Genomic DNA, 25,724 nt, shown 5'->3' on the forward strand with positions numbered 1-25,724 from the left:
GTGTGTGTGTGTGTGTGCGTGTGCTGAATACATAAACAAACAAGCTAAAAGACGACAATAGAAAACGTACCATGCTGACGATATTACTAAATGTTTGAAGTAGCTTTTATCTTAGCTGACTCTCTTACCTTCAGGTCGAGTTTGTGTATTCTGGCTTCGCAAAACACCAACAGTAGCAGCCTAACAGCCGCGGAGATTGCGCGGAGATTGCGCGGAGATTGCGACCACAAACGAAGTTTGACTTCGGTAATAGGTCCAGTTGTAATATCCTCAAGCAGGGGAGGCTGGCTCCCCACCAAAGGGAGAAGAGAGAGATTTTTTTTCTATGACTTCTAGACAGTGTTGCTTCTGAATATCATAGTCCAATCAGCTAGTGTTCTGTGGCGTATATCATAGTCCAATCAGCTAGTGTTCTGTGGAGTATGTTCCAATCAGCTTCAAGTCCCGCCCCTTTCGGTGCATGTCCCAAAACCCCATAGACAATTGACCGAATGGCCTGAAGTTACCAAAATAGATTTTACATGCAAGTCTACGAGAACAGCCTAGTGCAACTTCGAGTAGACTGAAAGTTGCCCCGAAAGGGGCGGGACTTGAAGCTGATTGGAACATACTCCACAGAACACTAGCTGATTGGACTATGATATACTCCACAGAACACTAGCTGATTGGACTATGATATTCAGAAGCAACACTGTCTAGAAGTCATAGAAAAAAAATCTCTCTCTTCTCCCTTTGGTGGGGCATTGCCCAATTGCACCTAATGAACCAGCCTCCCCTGGTCACACAACAAACCATGTTTGGAGGAGAAATGGCACTGCACATCACCCGAATAACACTATACCAACAGTGAAGTTTGGAGGTGGAAGTATTATGGTGTGGGGCTGTTTCTCCTCTCGTGGTACTGGCAGAATTCATATCATTGAAGGAACAATGAATGGAGCCATGTACAGAGAAATTCTTGAGATGAACCTGCTGCCATCCACCAGGATGCTGAGGATGAGACGTGGGTGGACCTTCCAGCAGGACAACGATCCAAAGCATACAGCAAAGGAAACTCGCAATTGGTTTCAGAGAAAGAAAATCAACTTGTTGGAATGGCCCAGTCAATCATAGTCATAGTCATAGTAAATGTTATTTAAACACGCACCAAACTACACCGGTTTAGGGCGCCCTGGGCGCGGACTCTAAAAACAGCGAGAAAACATGCTGGAATATGGTAACAACAGACGGGTAAGGACAACAAAATAAACAAACAAAATAAACATGGAGGACGTCTAACATTCATAACCACACACATTTAAAGACAGACATTCATACTATAACACAGTCAGGAACATCTCAGTAGCCTAGTTCAGGGCAGTAGTGCGTTTTAAGAGTCTTGAAAGTCTCTAGATCGGGGGCGGTCTTGATGTTCAGTGAGAGGTCGTTCCAGTGTTAATAATCCGGTCGTTCCTCAAGCGCTTTGAGTTGCATTTCATGTACGAAAGGCGCTATATAAATAAAGCTTTACTTACTTACTTACTTACTTACAGCCGTGGAGCTGCCACTGCAACGGCCCGATCTCCCCTTGTAACCAGCTCTGATCGGGGGACCATCAAGAGTCTCTTTTTGTCGGATCTGAGGGACCTTGTGCTGGAGGGCATAGTCCAAGAGTTCTGTGATGTAGTGTGGGGCGAGGCCGTTTAGTGCTTTAAAAACTAACATATGGGTTTTTAAACTTCACTCTTAACAGGGAGCCAGTGTAGAGATGCCAGGACTGGAGACATGTGGTCTCGCATTCTGGTACGTGTCAACATTCTGGTACGTGTCAACATTCTGGTACGTGTCAACATTCTGGTACGTGTCAACATTCTGGTACGTGTCAGCATTCTGGTACGTGTCAGCAGTCTGGCAGCAGCGTTCTGAACCAGCTGCAGGCGGTTCAAAGTCCCATCAGCTATCCCTGTGTAGAGAGAGTTACAGTAGTCGAGCCGGGAGAAAATGAGCATGATGATGACCCTTTGCAGGTGCCCGAGGGGAGAGGATCACCTGACTTAAACCCAATTGAACATTTGTGGAAGCATCTGAAGATCCAGATTCACAAGTGGGCCCCCGCAATCTTCAAGATTGAAAGATAATCTGTGTAGAGGAATGGGACAAAATCACACCTGAATACTGCGGGCGATTAGTTACTTCATACAGAAAGCGCCTTGAAGCTGTCATTTACAAACAAAGGCTTCTCCACTAAGTATTGAATTAATTTCAGTTAGTGTGTTCAATACTTTTTTCCTGTTTCATTCCACTTTATTACAAATAACTTTATTTACATATGGACTTAAAAAAAATTTGGTCTGGATTGTTTGAGTTAATACCAAAGTCTGGTGCAAATTTCACTTGAATAGGCTCATTGGAAATACATTTACTGGACAAAATGTTGATGTGTTAAATACTTATTTCCCCCACTGTATGTGTGTGTGTGTGTGTGTGTGTGTGTGTGTGTGTGTGTGTGTGTGTGTGTGTGTGTGTGTGTGTGTGTGTGTGTGTGTGTGTGTTTGGCTCTCCCAGACCCAGAGATGTTTGGGGTTCAGTCATCGCAGCAGCACAGGTGTTGGAATGTGACCCCCTACGAGGGTGTTAGGTTAGCTGGGACAGAGAGCGGACCAATACATGAGAGAACCAGCATCCTCCTTCACTCCTCACTAGACGCTATACTCTGTCTGGGTTGTTTGGTGGCATATGGCTAGGTGGCTATTGTTGGCTAGCTTAGCATCAATAGCACAATAGCTTGTTTTCTGTGCTTTAGTGATCATGCCAGTTGTGTAGGAGTGAAAGATGCTGTTTCGGAAAATGGCAACTTGACCCAGTAAAAATGGTAATGCTACATACTTGGTATTACAGAGAAAACACAAAGACACACACAGACACAGGGTATTGAGGTATGCTTCGGGTCATTGTCTTGCTGGAATACCCAACCTCTCTTCAACTTCAATTTCTAGACTGACCTTCGAACTTTGGCCTCTAGAATGTCTTGATATTTGGTAGAATCCATTCTTCCTTCCACCCGCACAATATTGCCTGTTCCCCCAGCTGCTACACAACTCCAAAGCACAATGGATCCACCTCCATGCTTAACAGTTGGCAGGGTGTTCTTCTCTACAAATGCTTCAACCTTTTTTCTCCAAACATACCTTCTTTGGTTGTGGCCAAAAAGCTACATTTTCATTTTGTCAGTCCAAAGCACATTGTTCCAATAGGCTTCAGGTTTCTCAAGGTTTTCTTTAATTTTGTGTTGAGGTTGTAGGAAATGCTTCTTTCTGGCAACTCTGCCATGTAGGTCTTTGTTGTTAAAGGTACGCTGAATTGTTGTCCTGTGAACAACTAGACCGATGTCTGCTACTCTTTTTTGCAGTGATGTGTGGGTTCTTCTGAGTATTTCTCACCAGATCTCGGGCCATTCTATCTGAAAATGTTCTTGGTCTTCCAGATCTTGCCTTGACTTCAATTGTTCCATTTTTTATTTTATTTTTTATGATGTTTCTGACATCAGTTTGAAACGCTTTTTTGTAGCCTTCTCCTTGATGGTGGAAGTGAACTATCTTGATTCTGACATCATTGGACAACCATCATTGGACAACAAAAGAGGAACCCATGGTTTTTAACACCAAACACAACAGCCACCGCAGTCGGATATTTTATAAGGCATGGAGTTACTTCAGAATATATAGTTCAACCCTGGAATTATATTCACCTGACTCATTGAAGCCCTAACAAGTAAATCACCTGGTCTGGGCCTTAGTAATCACTTTCTCAAAAAGTAACAAGAATAATCCAAAAGGGATCCCAAACTTTTGCACAGGGCCCTTTTCCTTTTTTATAATTTAAAAACTCAGAACAATTTAAATAAAAAGAAACCTTGCTTTAAAATTTGCAGAAAGGTGTCATGTTTAACTTTGTGGCATGTAGTGTTCAGGTTTGCTTTCAATCGTTTGGAGATGAATTGTAACAGACATTTAAACCAGGGGTGCCCAACATTTTGCACCCCACTGTATACTGTTAAGCATACATTGACACTCTAGGAATGGACCTGGATTTAGGTTTTGGTTGAATAGCATCATTAGTGTCTCAGAGCTGCTGTCCTGAGCTGTATGCTGTAACAGGCTTGAGCAGTAATCCGCCTGTTCTGTTCTGCTGCTATTCCCAGACCTGAACAGAGCAGGGGCAGGGACACACAAACAAACATGCACAAACAAACAAACAAACAAACAAACAAACAAACAGATAAACACACACACACACACACACACACACTCTCTAACTACATTACTTCATTCAAATCCATTCATCCTCTATATCAGGGGTGTCCAAACTTTTTTCACTGAGGGCCACTTACAGAAAAATATACGAAAGGCTGGGCCACTCACTAGAGGTGAGGTATATCGCCCCACCTCTAGTGTATTAAAGTTAACAACATCAATCAAATGTAGGTACATTATGCTTGATAATTGAATATGCTTAAAGAAAAAAAACTGCCTACATCACAACTTTCCATTAATGGGTTTCATTTAAAGGGTTGGCAGATCATTCTCAAAACAGTAGCCTCAGATTGCTTCTTAGTCAGGATGGTGATCCCCCTTCACAGCCCTGTATAATGCTAAAATTAAGAAGTACAATACAGTCAGGTGCACATTTCATGTGTGGGCCATATTCCATTATATTTTAATAATTTGGTGCGGGCCAATTAAAAATGGACCTCGGGCCGTAGTTTGGACACCCCTGCTCTATATGCAGACTTGCTTTTAGGTGGCTTGTCCGTACAAACTGGATTCACTGTGGAACACAGACTTCAGTTAGGATACTTCTGCTTTCAATGTGCCAATGCCATGACAGTAATTGGAAAATACATGTTCATGTTTGTGTTTCTCTCTCTCTGTCTGTGTCTGTGTGTGTAGAGGGTCATTCTCCGAGGTGTTTTTGGTGAGAGAGAGGGCGACAGGGAACCGGTTTGCCCTCAAGTGTCTGAAGAAGAAACACCTCTGTAATAGTAACTTAGAGAATGAGATCGCTGTGCTGAAGAGGTGAGTGAGACTATGGATCGATCACACACACACACACACACACACACACACACACACACACACACACACACACACACACACACACACACATACATACATACAGTACATTCATAACACCTTCTGTATTCACTTTTGAGAAAACACACTAACAGAATCTTTCTCTCACAGGATAAAACATGACAACGTTGTGGGACTGGAGGACTTCTATGAGACGCGGACACACTACTACCTGGTCATGCAGCTGTGAGTGATCGCTGAGCTGCAGTATGTGTGTCTTACATGATGATGATGATGTCGATGATGATGATGATGATGATGATGATGATGATGATGACGATGATTAATGTGTGTGTGTGTGTGTGTGTGTGTGTGTGTCTGTCCAGGGTGTCAGGGGGAGAGCTGTTTGACCGTATCCTTGACCGGGGCGTGTACACAGAGAAGGACGCCAGCAAAGTGATCCGCCAAGTTCTAGAGGCTGTCAGCTACCTGCATAAGAACAGCATCGTACACAGAGACCTGAAGGTACCTTAGACACACATGTATTCACACACACATATTCAAACATGCAGTCATACAGACACACCTCTCACATACAGACACATCTCTCACATACAGGTAGGTGAACATTTGGGAGAATCTCCGTACATTGAACCCCCCTCCCTTCTCCTTCTCTCTCTCTCTCTCTCTCTCTCTCTCTCTCTCTCTCTCTCTCTGTGCAGCCAGAGAACCTGCTGTACTACAACCAGGATGAGAACGCTAAGATTATGATCAGTGACTTCGGCCTATCCAAGATGTCTGATCATGGAGTGATGTCCACAGCCTGTGGAACCCCAGGATATGTTGGTACGTTTGTGTGTGCGTGTGTGTGTGTGTGTGTGTGTGTGTGTGTGTGTGCTCTGTGAGTCTCTATTACAATGAAGCCTGATTGCATTTGACAGTGTATAGTGACCCTGTGTATGTTTCTCCCTCCACAGCCCCCGAAGTTCTGGCCCAGAAGCCCTACAGCAAGGCCGTGGACTGCTGGTCCATAGGTGTCATCACATACATCCTGTGAGGACTCATACATCTACACACCTGCGCAATATGAGCTAGATAATTGTGCGATGGATTGTTGTAACTCAGTTATAACTGTGTAATAACTATGTAATAACTACTCTCTCTCTCTATCTCTCTCTCTCTCTCTCTCTCTCTCTCTCTGTGACAGGCTGTGCGGCTACCCTCCGTTCTTCGAGGACAATGAGACGCGTCTGTTCTCTAAGATCATGAGGGCGGAGTACGCCTTCCACTCTCCTTTTTGGGACAACATCTCAGAGTCAGGTGAGATGACAAGACATTTCAAGTTCAAAGTTCAAAGTTCAAGTTCCAAAGCTTTGTAAGGTAAATTAACATTTTGGTGACACTTTATTTTACAGTCTCCTAATTTATTGGTATTAGTTTAGTTTGAATTACATAGCTTTTATCCAATGATTACTTAATTTGTTTTTCTTTTTGATAGACATTACCAAAAGTTAGTAAGTCATTTCATGGTAAACAGCAAATAAAAAAACTGTGCTAATCAGACTTAATAAGTCTTAAAAACAAAGTGTTACTTAAATGTATCTTTGGCACTCATATAGCTGAGTTACAAACACAATATACGTCACATCACACACACACACACACACACACACACACACACACACACACACACACACACACACAATACTCTCCGTTATGAGTTGTTTACATTAAAGCTGGATTGGGGAGGCTTAAGATCAATAGGTAGGTTACATCCTCTCTTGGCCATAGCAGTTGGCCTATATGCAGTAAGAAATAGACACACAGGTATTAAGGGCTGAATCCTAACTTTAGAGCTGCCCACGTAACTAATGTTCTGCGTTAATCCCTCACTGACCTAACGTGTGATTGAAGTGAAAGTCAAAGTTATGCAATTGAATTGACCCCAACCCTGCTTCGAAAAATAAGAATTGATACTATTATTCCCTCTACCATTTCTGAATAGGTAATCATCTGAAAACAGCATGTCCGTTGTTGATATTTCCCTCTCTGGTTCCACAGCCAAGGACTTCATCCGGAAGATGATGGAGAAGAACCCCGGTATGCGTTACACCACAGAACAGGCCCTCAGGCATTCCTGGTGAGTGCTTTCTATAAGGCACAGGTCTAGGATCAGTTTACCCCAACCTCAGAAAGACAACAACAACAGAAAACTGTCCTTAGATCAAGACCCAGGGGCTAAGTTGACCAACATGATTTGTATGTAGCTCTGGTTATTTCCTGTTCTTGGTAAGTCTAACATTTCTGTTGCAGGATAATCGGGGAGACGGCGAGGAGTGATGACATCTACCACTCCGTCAGCGAACAGATCCAGAGGAACTTTGCCAAGTCCAAATGGAGGGTGAGCAAGAAACATGGCTACCTTCCTGCACTGATCTAAACACGTCTAAACTGAGGCCATAAGAAGTCTACTTGACAAGCTACACGGTGTACTCATCACTGATATTTGTAACACGGTCTAGTGAAAAGGTCCGCATGCCGGCAATTCTTTTTTTTTTCTTCATATTACGAATGTTTAAGTGTTGAAGAGCCCACTCAATATAACAAACAACAGTTAACAGATAACAGATAACAAACAACAGTTTTAGGATCACTAGATTATAAGCGAGGACTGTGTGATCATCTAATTATTATCTTCTTCAACTATTTTAAAATGTTCAATGTATGACACCTCATTTGAAAGCTTACAATCTGCACTTTCATCATTTGTACAAAAAAAAAAAACGGAACTGGCCTTGCCCTACTCTGGGACTTTTTCACCAGACCCTGTCACATTTATGTATGTGTGTGTGTGTGTGTGTGTGTGTGTGTGTGTGTGTGTGTTACAGAAAGCCTTCAATACCACGACAGCCATCAACCACATGAAGAAGCTGCAGCTGTCTCACGCCGGCCCCCCCCCTCCCATCCCTCACATCGCCGTCGCCCAGTGCTCCCAGTATCCCCTGAGGGGCCTCCCTCTCCCCGAGTGTCCTGTGGTCCCGTCGGCCAATCCCGGGGAGTCCAGTCGGTTGTGCCCGCCCCTGAAAGTCTGTCACAGCCAGCCCGTGAGCGCCCTGGTCCCCACGGAAACGGGGAAGGGCGTCAACAAGTTTTCAGTGGCTAGCAGGTCAGCACACACATGCACACACCTGAACCAGCCTCCCCGTTGGCATGTACATGTATATGTGACGGTACATGTGGGAATACGGTACATGTGGGAAAACTAGGGTTAGGGTTAGGTGCTAGGGTGACTTGGTACATGCTGGCATGTCTAACCCTAACCCTAACCTTAACCCTAACCCTAACCCTACCCCTAATCCTAACCCTAACCGTAGCACCCTAGCACCTAACCCTAACCCTAGTTTTCCCACATGTACCGTATTCCCACATGTACCGTAACATACTGTATACACAGATGTGAAGGAGGTGTATTCAATATGGTGGACACTCCACTAAACCCCTTAGCAGGCTATGGAGAGCCATAGTTACACTGCTTACGCCTATCATAGTTCTGCAAACACTGAAGGATAAGGGAATACTGAAGGTGCTAGGGATTTCCTCTGGGACCGGGTGTTTGAATGAATGTAGCAGCTCTCTCATTATGTGTCATTCTGAAGGCTCTTTTTGTGTGTTTTGTCCCAGCTGTGATGCCATAGACAGGGGGACCACCAAAAATGGCCAGTCCTTGCAGACTGGTGTGTGTTCCGTTATGTGATTGTTTAGATGGTCCTGTGGATCAACTGCTTTGAGGTAAGAGTCACACAATAAGTTTGATATCTACGTAGCCATACAACACCACATTTTTCACATGAATAACCATGTGCTGATTTGTACGTACTATCTCTCTCTCTTTCTCTCTCTCCCTGTCTCTCTCCTCAGTGTTTCACAGTAAGCAGGTGTTGCAGTCAACAGGCTCCTTGCAGATCTGTAGAGGTGTCTCTCTGCTGCCCCCACTGGTGGATCTGTAGAGGTGTCTCTCTGCTGCCCCCACTGGTGGATCTGTAGACGTGTCTCTCTGCTGCCCCTGCTGGTGGATCTGTACAGTACTCCCCTTGGGACCTCACAGGGCATCAACAGCTCCAGTCATTTACATGGAGGAAAAAACTGAGTGAACTGGGGTTCATACCCAACTACTACTACTACTACTACTACTACACACACACACACACACACACACACACACACACACACACACACACACACACACACACACACACACACACACACACACACACACACACACACACACACAGACTCTTTCATTCCTCTGACTCAAGCTACAGAAGGGGCTATAGAAGAGGAAAATATTCTCCACAACTGCACTGACAAATCGTCAAATATTATGTACTGTCCATTAAATAAATGTAATCTATATACAAACAACTATTTGCATGTATAATAATAACAACGTATAATGCATGTTTAATAATTGGTATAGTAATATCTTTGGGCAATATAACAGCATATGAGCTGTTACTGCTATATTGTAATTTTCAGGGAATTTATTGGCTTTGTGTTCTGTGTAACCGACATGGCTGGGTGATGATTTAGCAACGTCACCTATTGTATAACCTGTAGGTGACACATACCAAGATATTTATTTTTGTATCATCTTCTGTTTTGTATCTTCTGTAATCCTAACAGTAGGATTTTACTTCTGATTGTTGCTGTCAAGTGAATATTTGAATGTCTATGAATGTCTATGACTGTTTGAATGTCTATGACTGTTTGAATGTATGAGGAAGTTTGAATGTATGTGGAAGTTTGAATGTATATGAATGTTTGAATGTCTATGACTGTTTGAATGTATGAGGAAGTTTGAATGTATGTGGAAGTTTGAATGTATATGAATGTTTGAATGTCAATGACTGTTTGAATGTATGAGAAAGTTTGAATGTATATGACTGTTTGAATGTATGTGGGAGTTTTAATGTATGATGTTTCACTCTTCATTCCCCGACACCCATCTTACACCCACCGTTTTCTAGGGGGAGGTGGGTTTGCTGACAAGATTATTTCTCTGTGAGAGAAGACAGTTAGCCTACACTTTACTTAAAGGTAGAAGCAATATGACGTCGTCACAATGAAGCTACTTCCTTGAAATAATGTTGTTGTTGTTGTTATTGTTGTTGTTGTTGTTGTCGTCATCGTCGTCTGTAAGCAGGAAGTGGCCCTGATGGTCATACTGCTGAGTCTTCCTTTAAAGGGGTCCTATGCAACAGCTCATACGGCCAGACAGACAGTAGGACATTGTTGCATGACTGCACAAGACCCCTTTAAGTAAAGAAAAGATTTTAAAAGATGATATGTGCCACTTTTATGTCATAAGCTGCTATACTTGCACTAGTGTCATTATTACTACTGAATATATACCTCTTGTGTACATTGCTTTTTTTGTTTTGTTTATCAATAAACATCTTCTCTGTGCCTCTGTGACCTGTTGGGCCAATTGGGGTATAACACAACAATCAAACTGGTCATACAGTTCAGTGAGATTGTAAATGACCATTCGTCTGGGGTCCATAACGTGTCCCTAGTTAGCTGTGTCGCCTAGCTAATCAGGTCGTTAGCAGAACACTGTGTTCGCTGTTTCAGACTTTAATTATGACGTAGGTCATTTAATTATGACGTAGATCGCTTGGAATCGAAGCGTCATTTGGAGCGCGTTCCGATGTCATGCAACAGTAAATACTCAGCTAATGTTGTATTTGGATTTTGTGTTTGCAGTAACTGAGTTCCACCGAAGATGAAAATCGTCCATTAATTCTGGTAAAAATCGTCTTGCTGATTTGTTTCTTGTTTCATATAGTGGGGGAAATAAGTATTCACCCAATCAACAATTTTATAATTCAAAATATTTCCATTTCAGCTATTCACATGAAGTTCAGACCAGGGGGCCATTCCACTAAAGGTGGCTTAGTATAACGGCGATTGAAAGAAATCAGGCGATCAGGCAACTCGGGATTGGAATTCACCCTCAGGTGATTCCTCGAACGAGGATCAGGCTTGTGTGATGACTGTTCACAGAAGACAGGCTTACAAATCTTCGATATGGGCGCGTGCACGCAGACATAAAGAGCCCCGAAGAGTCGATCTGTCGAAATGAAGATACTCCACTCTGCAGGGGTACTACATTTGCGCAGCATTCCCGAATTATTGGTCTTTATGAAGACGGAAAAATAAGATGTTAAATAGTGCAATACTGCCGCAATTAACAAGGCGAGGGAAATGGTTTGGCAAGAAATTGCTGACCGATTAAATGCGTAGGTCATACTAGCCCCAGTTATTGTTATATGTTCATATTTTAATAAATGAATATTACTACTGTGGTGATATCAGCAGCAGGCTACAAACCGTCATATCACCGCAATGGCCTAGTGGTATCGACCGCTGCCATAGGATTTATTCATCATTTTTAGACGTGGTTCGAATCCCTCTTCGGACACACTTTTTACTGCATTTCGTTGTCTGAATCTAATCTAAAATCTCATCTAAAAAAGTATGTAGGCTATAAAATTATGGTGCAGGCTAATTTACAAGAACTGACACGATTACAATGGTGTTTGAAGCCTTTGCATGAAATCTTCGGTTAAATGTAAAAAATAAAATAAAATAAAAACTTAGTCAAGTCTCGACCTCGCAACCTTCGGAACTCCAACTGGCTGCCTTAACCACTGCGCCAACCAGACCGCTGTGATAACAGCAATGCAAGTTGATAGACATACCTATTCATTTTATTTTATTTTTTACACTTTTTAATTTATGTATCCATCGATCTATCTATCTATCACACTTTCAAAATATCTAGTTATCTATCACACAATCAAACTATCTATCGATCGATCACACTTTCAAATTATCAAATTATCTATCTATCACACAGTCAAACTATCTAATCTATCTATCTCGTGTGAAGTGGGAACTAATATTTCCTAAAAGAAACATGAGGAACTGTCGTTCGGGGTTTAGTTTCCGCCTGTGAGCCTTTTTTGACGCGCGTCTTACTATAGCCAGTGTTTTAGCCTGGTCGCGACCAGGCTAATTATATCTGACTCAGAAGGAGCTCAACCAAGCAGCTAATTATTTGAGCCACATTGATGGAACCGAACGCAAGCTAACATTATCGAGGCTTAGAACTTTATCGAGCTTCGTGGAATAGCCCCCAGACCATGGGCGTCAGCAGCTTTTTGAATGTGGGGGGGACACTTATTTTTCGGGGGGTCTGGGGGTCCCCCCCCCCCCGAATTTTTTAAAATAGTAGATTCAATTTCCTACATTCTGGTGCGTTTTACACCCAAAATAATCTCCCTCTTTCTTTGTTTTTCCTTGGAGCTGGCATGGTCTGCAATTACTGACTACTATTATGTTTTGGTTTAACTCACAGAGGCCTGACACTGACACGTGGCACTTTTTAGGTACTTTATTAAATATGAAGATTCAAAAAGAATCAAAGAGTGAATTAGAATGAGGTAACTTTGAGTCAACAAATTGAATAAAAAGTTATGAGGAAACATAAAATATGTACCTAGGCTACTCAGAGCCTATTACAATCAAACTTAGCCCTCTTCAGTGCATTGCAGAACATACAACTATAACAAACAAAAAAAATCAAAGAGTGAATTAGAGCTGTCTCCACTGCCCCTGCCTGCTGCCCCAGACTCACTCTCACTCTCAACCACCTATATCAGGAGAAATGGGGATGCATTGAGCACTTGTTCATATTGTTTTTCTCTAATAGAACATTTGACATAGAAATACAATCATCAATACAAAAAATACAATCACAAGCATTTTAGAAATAGAAAAATAAATGGAACAGGTGTTTTCTTCTTATTTTTTAACCCTAGCTCAAGCAATCAGATGCAAAATTGATTCTTTGGGTGGGTGCAATGGCCAAATTAAATTGTGCAAATGCTCAGGGCAATGAACACGGGCAGGAGATGCAATAATGACAGGACAGGTAAGCACTGTGAGGTGTTTGTCGCCATTCTGTGCTTTTGATGACATTTCGCCTGTGTCTGTTCTGCATTTAAACATGTCTAACCGCACTAGTAATGCCTAACAAAACTGCTAGTGCCATATAGCTGATCTAGCTCGTATTTGGTTGCTAGTAGGCTATGCTAATTCTATTGCTAATACAGAGAATGTCTCATAAGGTGCTAACATTCTTATCAGAAAAGCTGGCTGTGTTTGACCTTGGGAGAACGCAATGTTGCTGTTTGGCCACTCACGGGAAAACTTGGATGACTTTGACTTACTTTTCTCTTCTTAGAATTTGTTTTCCTTATATCCATCATGGTGGATGATCTAAATATCGTCTTGCCTCAGTCTGAATGTTTTGAATCTGCGTGCGTGTCTGATTCTGCTGCTGCCGTGTTAAAAACAGAAGTAAAACGCGGAGTGGACTTCTGGATATGGGCAATCCCCTACTCATAAAGTGGAACGGATTTGATTGTGAAGCAATGAAAATAACGCTGACCAGTCATGCAACATATTTTTGATGGCAAATGTGGGGGGGTCCAAACGACCTTGTTTCAAAGGTGGGGGGGACACGTCCCCCCCCAAATATATGGTGGTGACGCCCATGCCCCAGACATTGGTGTTAACTCGATAAAACGTTTATGTTATGTCAATGTAAAACTATACAACTAAAGAAATTGTTACATTCCAATTCATAAAAGAACGATGTGCTATAAAGTGGAATGACACAGGAAAAAAGTATTGAACAGTAAGAAAAGTCTCTAAACCAGCTGATGCCCAGGGACGCGGGAAGGGGGGTGCTGAGGGTGCTGCAGCACCCCCTAGCGGCAGGCAGAAGGAGCTCCTCCTGCCTGAATTAAAAAAATAAAAATATTATTCAAACAATAATTTAAAACAATATAATAACTATTGTTGCTTTTGGGAATAAAAATAAATGTGTTTTTTGTAATAAATGTAAAAATGTGTTTGTTAGTTTTAATGTTAGTGATCACATGGTCATATCTTGCTAGGGAATCTCTGAGTTCTTTAGCAAAAATGCTAAATCAGCCAGAACAATTGAAGTGGAGTTGGAAGAAGATGCTGATGCAGTTGCTTGCTTCGCTTAACAACACTCCCATTAATGCTCTACTGTCGGACGTTGTTGAGAAAGAGCAACAGACGGCCAGAAACGTATTAGAACTGATATTCAGATCCATCAGATTCTTCGGCAGCGAAGGGCTTCCGTTAAGAGGCAATAACAATCGACATGGAGTGCTGTCTGTAATAATGGTCAACATCATGTTTGTGGACATTGTGGGACACTGTGAGCTGAGTGAAAATTACTGTAAATTCCAACACATTGTTGGTCAAATATTTAACGTTACGTCTTTGTAGTGTGTGGGTGGGTGCGTGCGTGCTTAACTATTATTGCCCGTGCATTGGGCCCCGTCGTTATGCCACTGTGTGCGTGTGAGCGAACGAGCAATCAGCGAGAGGGAGGGAGAGAAATCGTTATAATTTTTTCCCTGGCAATTTTTTCCCCTGTAGCGTATATAGACAGCACCTCAGCACCCCCAGTCAAAATACCTTCCCGCGTGCCTGATGCCACTAATGAATTCTACCTGTGCTAATTAGGATCAGCTGGGTTAGTGCATGTTGGTGGGTAAGTTCTATATCGTGGAGCTCACTCTTTGAAAAAAGGGTTTCCCACCTCCTGAATGCAGGTAAACAAATAATTTGTCACCAAGCTTTCCTACGAGAAACATCCCATGATGGGTAGAGGCAAAGAGCTCCCCTGCCCTAGACCTTCGCAACAAGATTGTTGAGCAGCATAGTAACGGTACTGGTTACCGACAGATTTCTCAACTCACAAAGAAAACAATAGGCAATGCACTCCACCGCCACGGTCTCCGTTCGCCATCACCCCGAAAGACTGCAATACTGAACAAAAGGCATGTTGAAGCTTGTTTGAAGGAGGATGAGACGCGGGTGGATCTTCCAGCAGGACAACGATCCAAAACGAACTGCCAAGAAGACTCTTAAATATAGGTGTTGGACTGGCCTAGTCAATCGTCAAACTTAAATCCAATAGCACATTTGTGGAAGGAACTGAAGATCAAGATTCACCAGCGGGTCCCCTGGAATCAACGGTTGTCTGTGTTGAACACCTGATCACTGTGAGAGATTAGTTTTTGTTGTACAGGAAGTGCCTTGAGTGTGTGCTCAATTCTTCATTCCTGTCTCATTCCCCTTTATTGCACATAACTTTTTTTTCATGATTGGAGTGTTACAATTTCTTTAGCTGTGTAGTGTTGCTGAGTTAATGGTACGTATGGGTGAGGGCCGTGGTACGTATGGGTGAGGGCCGTGGTACTGGTACGTATGGGTGAGGGCCGTGGTACGGCGGATAATATCAATGCCTGGTGGAACTAATCGTATGTCTTCTTCCCGACAGTAAAGAGAGAGCCGGGAGTAGGGAGAGCGCGAGCCCGCCTGCCGATAGCGGAGCGACCAGCCCCTCTGCCCGAATAACCCCCCGGAGCTCGGAGACGGGACACCGGAGTGTCCCCCCCGAGTGGAATTGAGTCCACCCTTTTGCCCTCCCCTAGAGGCACCTTAAGTTCCACCGTTAGCCGCCCGGAGGCGAGTTTTAGTTGGACCTTTTTGCTTTCTCCGTAACTCTTCTTTTTCCTAAATAAATACGTCCAGTGGGCGGTTTTGAAAACTTTAGCGCTGTGTTGTCTCCTGTCTGGGTGGTGGTGTGTTTACCGGGTCTACGTGGTGGTCACCACATATGGTGGTTGAACGCGGGCAGTCCGAACCACTACTAGAACACACCCAGGCTAGGGACGACACAGCCAGCCGGGACGCGAATTTGCGGAACCTAGGATGGTAGGGGAAGGCAGGGCAATACCGCTACCTGATTGGTTGGCGAAGCACTCGCGAAGAGCCCCCTCATTGGCTGGCGAGTCTACCATCTAATTAGCCAGACTCTTTGCTATAAGCTAGCGTGTGAACGGGTTGAAATGCGTGTGTCTCACGCCCAGAGAAGTTAGAAGTCATAAGGAAACATGTTTATTGACCTGGCAACACAGTGTAAATACAGAGTTCAAGTTTAAACAACTCCTAAAGTTCTTAAATGTATTTTTGTGACATTACTGCTCCTTTGATACTGTATTTCCCCTGTGTGGTTGCTTATGCAGTAATATGGTTTGTGGGTATACAATGTGACAAATTGAATGTTAACAAGCTGGTTATTATCAGAATAAACAGCCTGGTCTCACACATCACACATAGAGATTACAGGGACAGTCTAACCAGTGGTGTGCCGTCAGGGCCAGCAAGGCCTTCTCTGCTGGCCTAAACATCATCAGAATATACATTTTATTTAATATATTTTTTCCACAAATATGTATTAATGATTCCCCATAGTCTATTCTCTTCATTTCATAGCTTTCCTCTTGGTTGCGCTGCTTCCAGTCTCCAATTGAGATTTGGAGGGCTGGCCTTTATGTTAGAGCTTTTATCCAATCAAAATGTGTTGCTAGGGGGCTCCCAAATCTGCCCGCCTTCACAACAGACGGTGCCGCGAATTCGACCTGTAACTTAACGTTGGAACGAGAAAACCTGTGGCGTTCCTAGTAAACCTACGTAGATGCGAGCAAAATCAACAACGGTGCCTGCTGGAAGGCTCAATCTGATGTCAGCACCCAGCACGTCTTTTGATTGGATACGCACTATTGAGATGCGTAGCAAGGTAATTTGCGTATCTTTATACCGTCTGCAATCAGCTACAATGGCGGAAGGGGGAGAAGAGGCAGATGTGGTGGCAGATCTTAAAACAACGCCATTTTCTAGAAGAACTTTCCAGGAAAAGATAGACATTATCAGAGAACGGCCAACCCCGACTCTTGCGAGCCTTTCTCAGCGGGGAAAAGGGTTTGTCCGGCACTTTCAGATCGCTAACTACGAGCGGTACCCCTGGCTCACAGGCTCCGAAAGGCACTGCAAATTGTACTGCTGGCAATGCCTGCTATTTGCAACAGATCGATCGGGTGTTTGGAGCCACACTGGTTTTGCAAACTTGAGTTGTCTAACCAAGGGAGCAACGAGACACCAAAGCACGGCTGGGCACTTACAAGCAACGGTGCTTTTGAACACCTTTGGGGACACTCGAGTGGATTTACAGCTCAACAGACTGTACAACAGAGTAATTGAAGTATTCCTGAGGAAAGAAAGGAGGATGGATTTTGTTTTCAAATGAAGTTGTTTTGGTGAGTACAAAGCATTTTATTTTTTATTTTATTTGTATATATTTTTGTCATTTTATTTCGTTATTTCATTTTATTTTCGTTTCAATATTAACGAATTAATATATAGGTAATTAAAATTCATTTTATTTTCGTTTCAATATTAACGAATTAATATATAGGTAATTAAAATGACAAATATAGGCTTATAAAATAAATGTTTGATGCGTCTGTTGCAGGTTGCAAGAGATGTGGAGATTACGTGGGTGGCGCACGTGAATCAGCTGTGCAGTAAAAGTACTCAAGGAGACTTGTTGAATTGTTTTGTCACGTTTCTTGACGATAAAAGTGCCTTTTATTTAAAAGTTTTGACAGTATCCAAGCGAAGCGATCTTAAAGATCACACTCTTCATTGTAAATGCGGATTTATTGATTAAAAATGCTTCGGAAATATTAATATAACTCTGTTGTACTTGTCTGATTATGTTAAGGTGATGCAACGCCCGGTTATACTGTGTTTCTGTCTAGTTTCTAGAGCCATGGCGTCATAATGATGGTATTAAGAGGTAGAATAATTCAGGTAGGACTGTGTCGGACATCACTGAAGGCCTAGGTGTGAAATGCACCGCCCGCCACTGAGTCTAACCCTAACCCTAACCCTAACCTTAACCTTAACCCTAACCCTAACCTTAACCTTAACCCTAAATGTGGCCTAACTAATTAATGCAAGTGCAATTCAAAATGGAATAATCCCGAGAGAAGCCCCGGCAGGCGCACATAACAGAGAACGAGCTACCCCAATGTCACGTCGGAATTCGACGTTTTGCAGAATGAGTGTTTCTGGTTTCGCCAACCAATCAGGTAGCGGTATTGCCCTGCCTTCCCCATACCATCCTAGGTTTCGCAAATTCGCAGCCGGCGAGACCATGACAGACGTAGTCTATTCCCGCGATACCAAGGAACGAGAGTTAGAACAAAGATGGTGGAGTCGATAAACGCACACAGTCAGTGTTGAAGCGGGAGACCTAACGAGAGATTATTAAGTTTATAACTCTGTCTGAGGGGAAACATTACACCGTAAACCTGCTACAATTCTCCCTGCTTGTAACGAAGTTGAGCAGGTTCGATCATAACAACTTCAACAACAAACGTCGATGGTCGGTGAATATCGCAGGAGCGCACGAGCGCAGGAGGGGTCGGCTCCAGCCCAGACGTCGAGTCCAGTATTCCATCAACGTCGCTAAAGGAAAATCCTGGCTTATTTTTGATAACTCTCGCGAGACTTATCGGAATATGCCTGTATATTTTTAGGAACTCTCGCGAGACTTTGTCAGACTAAACCTGGATTTTCTTTTAGCGATGTTGATGGAATACCCCCCAGCTCCACTGCATTAGGAAACCATAAACAACACAGACAGAGAAGCTCAATACAGGAGAATCACCACTGCATGGTCTATATTACAATAGATCCACAGAGGAGAGAAGATTCTCCATTGCTTTCAGTGTGAAAAGAGTTTTGGTCGTACCACCCCACCCGCCCAATGAGGAATCAGATGATACGCACACAGAAGCTACGCACAGGAGAGAGGCCATTCCTCTGCTCCCAGTGTGGGAAGACTTTCACAAATGAACGAGACCTAAAGAGGCATCAGAGAATACACACAGGAGAGAAGCTATTCCTTTGCTCCCAGTGTGGGAAGGCTTTCAGTCAGGCAGGACAGCTAAAGAGTCACCAGAGAATACACACAGGAGAGAAGCCATTTCACTGCTCCCAATGTGGGCAGAATTTCAGGAGGTCAGGAGGCCTACAGTCACATCAGAGAATACACACAGGAGAGAAGCCATATCACTGCTCCCAGTGTAAAAAGAGTTTCTCTGTTCCAGCGTCCCTAAAGCAGCATCAGAGTGTACACACAGGAGAGAAGCCATTTCAATGCCCCCGGTGTGGGAAGAGTTTTAGTCTGGCAGGAAACCTAAAGAAGCATCAGAGAGTACACACTGGAGAGAAGCAATATCAGTGCTCCCAGTGTGAGAAGAGTTTCACTGCGTCAGGATCCCTGAAGATGCATCAGAGAGTACACACACAAGTTACTCCTGCTCCCAGTGTGGGAGGAGTTTCAACGAGTGAGGATCCCTAAAGAAGAGGGCGTTGGGGTCTGCTGGCTGCACCATCATCTACTGTATGTACATTTGCTTGTATGGACAGAAGACTGTTGTGTATCTATTCTGGATACTGAGGCCTGTCAGTCTGTCTTGGTCTACTCATCTCCCCCAGATACTCCAGACAGCCAACAGAATGAACTCCCTCTACCTTCAGGCTCCCTCCCTGGTGAGGGCTGTAATAAACGTGTATGTTTGTACAGTACAGAGCGGAACAGGGGCCAATGCATGGTCTACATTCATGTGAATAGCTGCAATGGAAACATGTTGAATTCAAAAGTAGTTGATGACGTGTTGAATACTTATTTCTTCTGCTGTACCTGTTGTCAACTATGGACTAGAGGGCCATTTGTGGACATTTTATGTCTTAAAATTTGATGGTATTTCGTATGTTAACCCTTAATTTTAAAATCGGAGTGAAGTATGTTTCTCCTCAATACTGTAAATCTACCACAAGGTCCTCCAGGTTCGTAGGAAGTTGGGGGTGCCTCTGGACAGATGTCAATTAGGTGTTAATTATTATTTTCCCAAATTCAATACATGACATATTAGAAATGTCTTGATATCCAAATATATCAAACATGCTCCTATTACTAATGGACTGCGCACTTTGAGCTGTGTAGACTGTTCATGGTCAAATGCAGTGTTTGACTCTAGCTAGCTACCTCAAGTTGTAAAAGGTATTGGCAAGTCCTGCACTTTCTCTCATGATGTTGCACACTTGGGTGAGAAACTGCAGTGCTGATATCTGACTGTGTTTATGTGCAAGTGTCTTTACTCTACTCTTTACTTTACTTTACTAATGATCCTTCTCTTTAGTTTTCCGGGAGTGTTTTTTGTTTTTTTTATTCAATAGGTTACGGAACACCTTGTTGTCCATTCCTGAAGATCTCTGGATGTGGATAGAGTTTACTAAGAAAGAAAGTAGATCCCCAGAAGAATTTTCATTTTTACTCCTTTTTTTTTCTTCTACTGCAGAAATCTATAGAAACCTCACCCCCTGCCCACATTTTCCACAACTTCCCAGTATGCCACCAAGTTTATAAAGAAGATTTTTCTCTACCCATCGTTTTTAAAACCTCCCTTATTGTTTTTTTTCCTGAGCCTCACATTTCTTCTCGGCTATTCTTCTTGGATGGCGCTCTGAGAAGACTTTTTTTTTTCCTTCCCCCATTATGATACCTCCCCGGCCAAGAGGAAGAGAGCTCCCCTGGCAGCGGGTGCCCCTAAGCAGGCCAAAGGAGCTTCGTCTCCTGGGCCGCCTGCGGAGGAATCTCCGGTTGAAAAGACCCAAGATGTTGCCCAGAAGAAATCCCCTGGGCAAGCTACTGAAGCCAAAGGTAGCCTACCTGCTAAACGACTCCACTTTGAAAAACTGTGAATAAAGTCAAGCTATGAAACCTGAGGATCATTGATGTTTGTTTGCGTTTTCAGTGAGGCCCAAGCTGAACGTCCGGCCTTCTGTGATGAAGCCGGCTGCGCAGGTGAAGCTGGGCCAGAAGAGGAGAGCGGCGGAGTCCCCCCGGTCTGCCGTCGCGGCAGTCAAACCGCTCAACAGCGCCTCCAGGGTGCAGGATGAGCAACTGCAGGAGCCGCCCTGCAAACAGAGACGGGTAAGCCGCAGATCGAGCCTGTTTGTAAATCGCTCAGTGTCCAAAAGCAGATAGCAGTCTATTGTGACCCGAGTCCTAACAACCTGTGTTCTCGCCAGGTGTCCTCCCCCTCCTTCAGCACAGATGCCCAGATGAGCCCCCTGGTCCCCAGGAGCCCCCCCACCCTGCTGGGCCACGGCCCCAGCTGCAGCCCCCCCAGGGAAGAGCTCCAGACGGTCCCCGTCATCCAGCACAGCGTGGCCACCGCAGCAGCAGTCGCCACCACCTCCAGCGCGGCCACGGCCACATTAGTCACCACCACCTCCAACACGGCCGCCAGGGAGGCCTGCGTGGTCCCCCAGAGGTAATGGATGAATGCATAGACGAGTTTTGAATGGTGTTTATTTTAAATGGACTGACTTATATATATATGTTGGCATGGGTTAGAATCTGGCCCATGCCCTGCTGACATGCCCTCTCTCCCTTCTTCTCCTTACTTTTCACTGTATCTGTTCAATAAAATGAAAAATAAAAATAACTTTTACAGTAACAAATAACAGTGACTTAATTGGTTAAATGCAGATGAATGAACCTCTCTCGTCTCCCCCCTCCTCTTCTCTTCAGCCCCACGGCAGTGAAGTCGCCCACCCTGCCCAGGCCCCGGCGGGGGCCGGCTCACGTCGTCACGCGTCGTCACGCCACGTCGTCACGCCCCGGCTCCCGGCTCACGTCGTCACGCCCCGCCCCCGCCAGCACCTCCTCCATGGACGACTTTGACGAGCTGATGAACGAGCTGAGTTCACTGACGATCGGAGGATGACTTGGAGCTGGACCCCGGCAAGGGAGAGGACGACCTCCTGCTAGAGCTGTCAGAGATGATTGACAGCTAGGCCGCCCCCATCCCCCATCCTCTAGTGACCACGTCTCAAATCACCACCCATTGAACTACCAATCACTGCCACAGGGGGGCGCTGGTTTTCCAGTACTTCTCATTGACCTCAGCGAGGCAGAGGATATTTCTGAAGCGCCTCAGTTGTTTTTCCATGCTGTCTGAGCAGAGACGAGGGTTGCTTTCATGTCAGTCTGAAGGGAACGGTCGTCACCATGAGCAGATTATCATCATTATTATTTTCTTCAACTAAAGTTCATGTTTAAGATGTGTTTTTATTCTGTCGTTTCCTTTCATTGGATTGATGGTAAACCCTTGTCCTTGAACAATCAGCAGTCTATGTATTTTAATTTCTGCACATGTTAAGACTAAGAAGTGATGTATTCCTGTATGGATTAGAGTTTTCTCTCATTTTCATGTCATGGTCTTTCATGTCCTTCCCTTTGAGTCCTGAAAGAAAATGTAAAGAAGCAACCACCTGGTTGGAGAATGATCTAAACACTAGTTTCAAATATCCTCAGGTAATTCCCAACTTAGCATTGTGAAGACAAGAGCCATGTGGTCTTGCCTGGTGTCACCTGTCATCCATGGCTGTACAATCATGTGTAATTGTTGTTGCAGGAAGAGAGAAATTGTGTACTATGTATGCTAAGAAAGACAGAGCGGAAGTGGAAGATTTACAGTAACTGAACTAGCAAGTTGTCATACAGCGGCACTTACAATAGCTCCTGCCCCCTACCATCTTTGCCTTGTCTCATGTCTAGGATCTGACTCTACTCAAATCATGTATAATGTTATTTTTGTTCGCTTATGTTGCTGAGCTGATCATGTAAAAATGTAGACGTTTTGGAACCTGAGTAGGCTACATTTGTGTGGTGAGCGTATGAAGGTAAAGATGAACAGGAAGATATTCAGAAGAATATGTGGGTCATTTCGGGAATCGTTAACCTCTCAAAACAAATATTTGGATGTAAAAGTTTGGAGTTTGTCTTTTTTTCAGTTTTGTGACTTACTGACGCTATCCCACAATTGTCCACCTTTTTAAAAATATACCAACCATGTTGCTTTGTATTTTTCTGTCTATTGCTATTTCTTTTTTTTGTTTAATTTATGGATCTCACATTGCTCATAAAAATGTATTTGTCAAATGAAATGACATTTTTGGCCCATGTTTTTACCAGACCTTTTAAACTTAACAGTGATGCATTCAAACACACACCAGCCTCACACTTTTCAAATCCAACCCACCTACTAACTTAAAACCTTTGTTACAAATAAATAGTAAAATTTCTGGTCTTAAAATGTGAAAGAGCAACTTCTCAGGGTATCTGCGATCTGTCTAATCCTTTTTGTACTGTTCATATGCCATGTTGGAATTAAACTGATGCTTTCAACTTGTGTCTGCTACAGCATGTGAGAGTCCCCTGTCATTTCACTCTTGTTCTATAGCGCAAGATCAGTTGTGAACGTAATCTGATATGTGCTGATCGCTGTTCTGTGGGAGGATCAGGAGAGGAACCTAATGGGTTGTGTATCTGTACATGCTTGCCTGTTCTGATTTTACATGACTTAAGTGTGTTGTATGAGAGACTGTAAATAATAAAAATGCTTTTATGGAAAGTATTCTTTTGCTCCAGTCTTTTTTGTGTCGGTGGTAGAGGGACCATGATTCAAGATCCAACATTTATGATTTATGATAAGAAATCCATCATGCACTTTGCGCAATGGAGAAACTGAAGACAAATAACAGATATTGCTGTTCAATGGCCATTACAATGAATTAAATGATTAAACCCAATGATTCTCAAATAATGTCTAATAGGCATAGTCTAAAAGTGCAACTGTCTTACCTTATAGTAACCCAAAATAGTATTGCACCTTTCAGGTGATGCTTCAGAATGACTGGGCCACCAAACAAATAATTGTATATACCCATTATATTTTATACATATCATTATGTTTTATACATAACATTTAGACACATCTCCTCTCCGGCCCGGCGGGTGGCGCTGGTTCCTCCAGTCCTTGGGACACGGGGATCGGGAAACACACTTTCATCGTCACTTCCCGAAAACTACGTAAACAATCGGGGATCGGGGTTGTGACAAGCTGACAAAAAACAGCTCCAGCGCCACACTAACATGACACAATTGGAGATGTTGAACGTGTTTCTCACGGACAGACTAACAGCGGCTGCCGAGGAGATCTTCAGGGCTGTGAAGAGCACCATAGCAGACTACCAGGGGGAGATCATCCGCTCCAAGGAGGAGAACGACCGTCTGAGGAGGCTCCTGAACGTGGCTGTCCAGCGCGTTTTACTGCAGCCAGGTACCTGAAGAGCCTCTCCTGCGTGATACGAGATCTGATTGGTCTAATTCGTGGTTAATGGTTCCATTTGATCTGATTGGTCTAATTCGTGGTTAATGGTTCCATTTGATCTGATTGGTCTATTTCGTGGTTAATGGTTCCATGTGTTCCTCTGTTGCCAGGGAGACTCCTGTTTGAAGAGATCAGCCCACCACCCCAGGAAGAGGTCACAACCCGTCAGCTCTGAGTCTGACACAGCTGCGCCTCCCAGCGATCCAGAAGTGAACTGATCCACCAGCCTTTAAAAGCATGACGAACCATGGAGATGACTGTTACTACTTCTACTCCTCCTTCTGTGCCAAGGTGAGAAGCACGACTACACACAGCAGAGGTTATTATAATCATAGCTTTCAGTCACGTGGTTTCTTCCCTAGCAACCACCAACCTGAGTTGTTGTTATTTAAAAAGTATCATAGCAACATCGCTCAACATGGCGAGTGGACGCAATTTACCGGCTGCCTACTATTTAGACCACCCATATTTAGCCCCCGCGGCTGTGTTTGAACCACTAAATGCAGCCAAGTCTCTGCCTGATCTCGTGTTCGGTGACATCTGGATCTATCTGGTGGAGAATCCATCCCCATACATACACCGCAGCCAGGATGAAGAAGGCTTTTAAAAGCACCGAAAGCTACAAATATTTCCACTCTGGTTGGGTAACTAATGCTGGCGTGTGGAAAGTGAAGAATTTCTTCATCGTCAAAGCCAAGGTGAGTGACGTTAAATTAGCCAATGCTATCGGTAATGTATGCTAGCTAACGTTACGTTACGGTCAGTCGTAAGCGAGCTCTAGCGGCTCTTGTCAAAGCGAAGGTGCCTAACGTTTGCCTTTGGTTATGCTACGTTGTCTAGTCTAACGTTACACAGCTAAATGACTCTCTTGTGCTAGATAGCTCTAATTTTGGTAGATAGTTACGTTGATCACAGATGTTTACAGCTGGTGACAGCCAGGGCTGACATTGATGAAATGAAATCTAAACAAAACCTCTGTCCGTGTCAGGTGAACCATTCCTACTGCCTCAATGATCCACCACTGACAGCATCATGGGTTGCTGTGGAAAAGGACGGATTAATCCGATTTGGTCACTGTGTCTGCATGGCAGGATTAGGAGAAGTTTGCTCCCACATAGGTGCCATAACATAGATGCCCTGCTTGCAGCTGTGAACAGGTATGATTTGATTTGATTCAACAAATGCATTATACATCACAGTAAAGTCATTTGTTAGGGACTTATTTCCAGTGTGGTTCGCTTTACTACATCCAATTACATGCAGGCTAGATGGCACTGCATGCACTGAAAAGGCCTGCAGCTGGATTGAGCCCAGTATGGCATCCTTGAAACCAGCCGACTTGTATGCTGAAGCGAGCCAGATAAGGTTTACAAAGGTCCAGCGAAAGAGAGAAGCTGCTGGCTGG

At 43.7% G+C, this 25,724-nt stretch overlaps 1 protein-coding gene across 1 annotated transcript in view; it reads left to right on the top strand.

The window, feature by feature from the left end:
- Positions 1-21,871, top strand: part of LOC308172935 (calcium/calmodulin-dependent protein kinase type 1D-like) — a gene marked incomplete at its 3' end in the record, with an annotated part of 25,661 nt that extends 3,790 nt beyond the window's left edge. Inside the window, exons 2-14 of the mRNA XM_080547900.1 lie at positions 4,929-5,054; positions 5,223-5,297; positions 5,438-5,576; positions 5,774-5,897; positions 6,029-6,104; positions 6,259-6,371; positions 7,113-7,191; positions 7,365-7,452; positions 7,940-8,217; positions 8,733-8,785; positions 20,894-21,072; positions 21,171-21,415; positions 21,676-21,871. Of these exons, the coding sequence (XP_080404026.1) occupies positions 4,929-5,054; positions 5,223-5,297; positions 5,438-5,576; positions 5,774-5,897; positions 6,029-6,104; positions 6,259-6,371; positions 7,113-7,191; positions 7,365-7,452; positions 7,940-8,217; positions 8,733-8,785; positions 20,894-21,072; positions 21,171-21,415; positions 21,676-21,871 (1,771 nt within the window). The remainder of the gene's footprint in view (positions 1-4,928; positions 5,055-5,222; positions 5,298-5,437; positions 5,577-5,773; positions 5,898-6,028; positions 6,105-6,258; positions 6,372-7,112; positions 7,192-7,364; positions 7,453-7,939; positions 8,218-8,732; positions 8,786-20,893; positions 21,073-21,170; positions 21,416-21,675) is intronic.
- Positions 21,872-25,724: the final 3,853 nt, after the last annotated feature.

Source organism: Nansenia antarctica (assembly GCF_963989245.1).
Source record: "Nansenia antarctica genome assembly, chromosome: 18".
Taxonomy (NCBI): Eukaryota; Metazoa; Chordata; class Actinopteri; order Argentiniformes; family Microstomatidae; genus Nansenia; species Nansenia antarctica.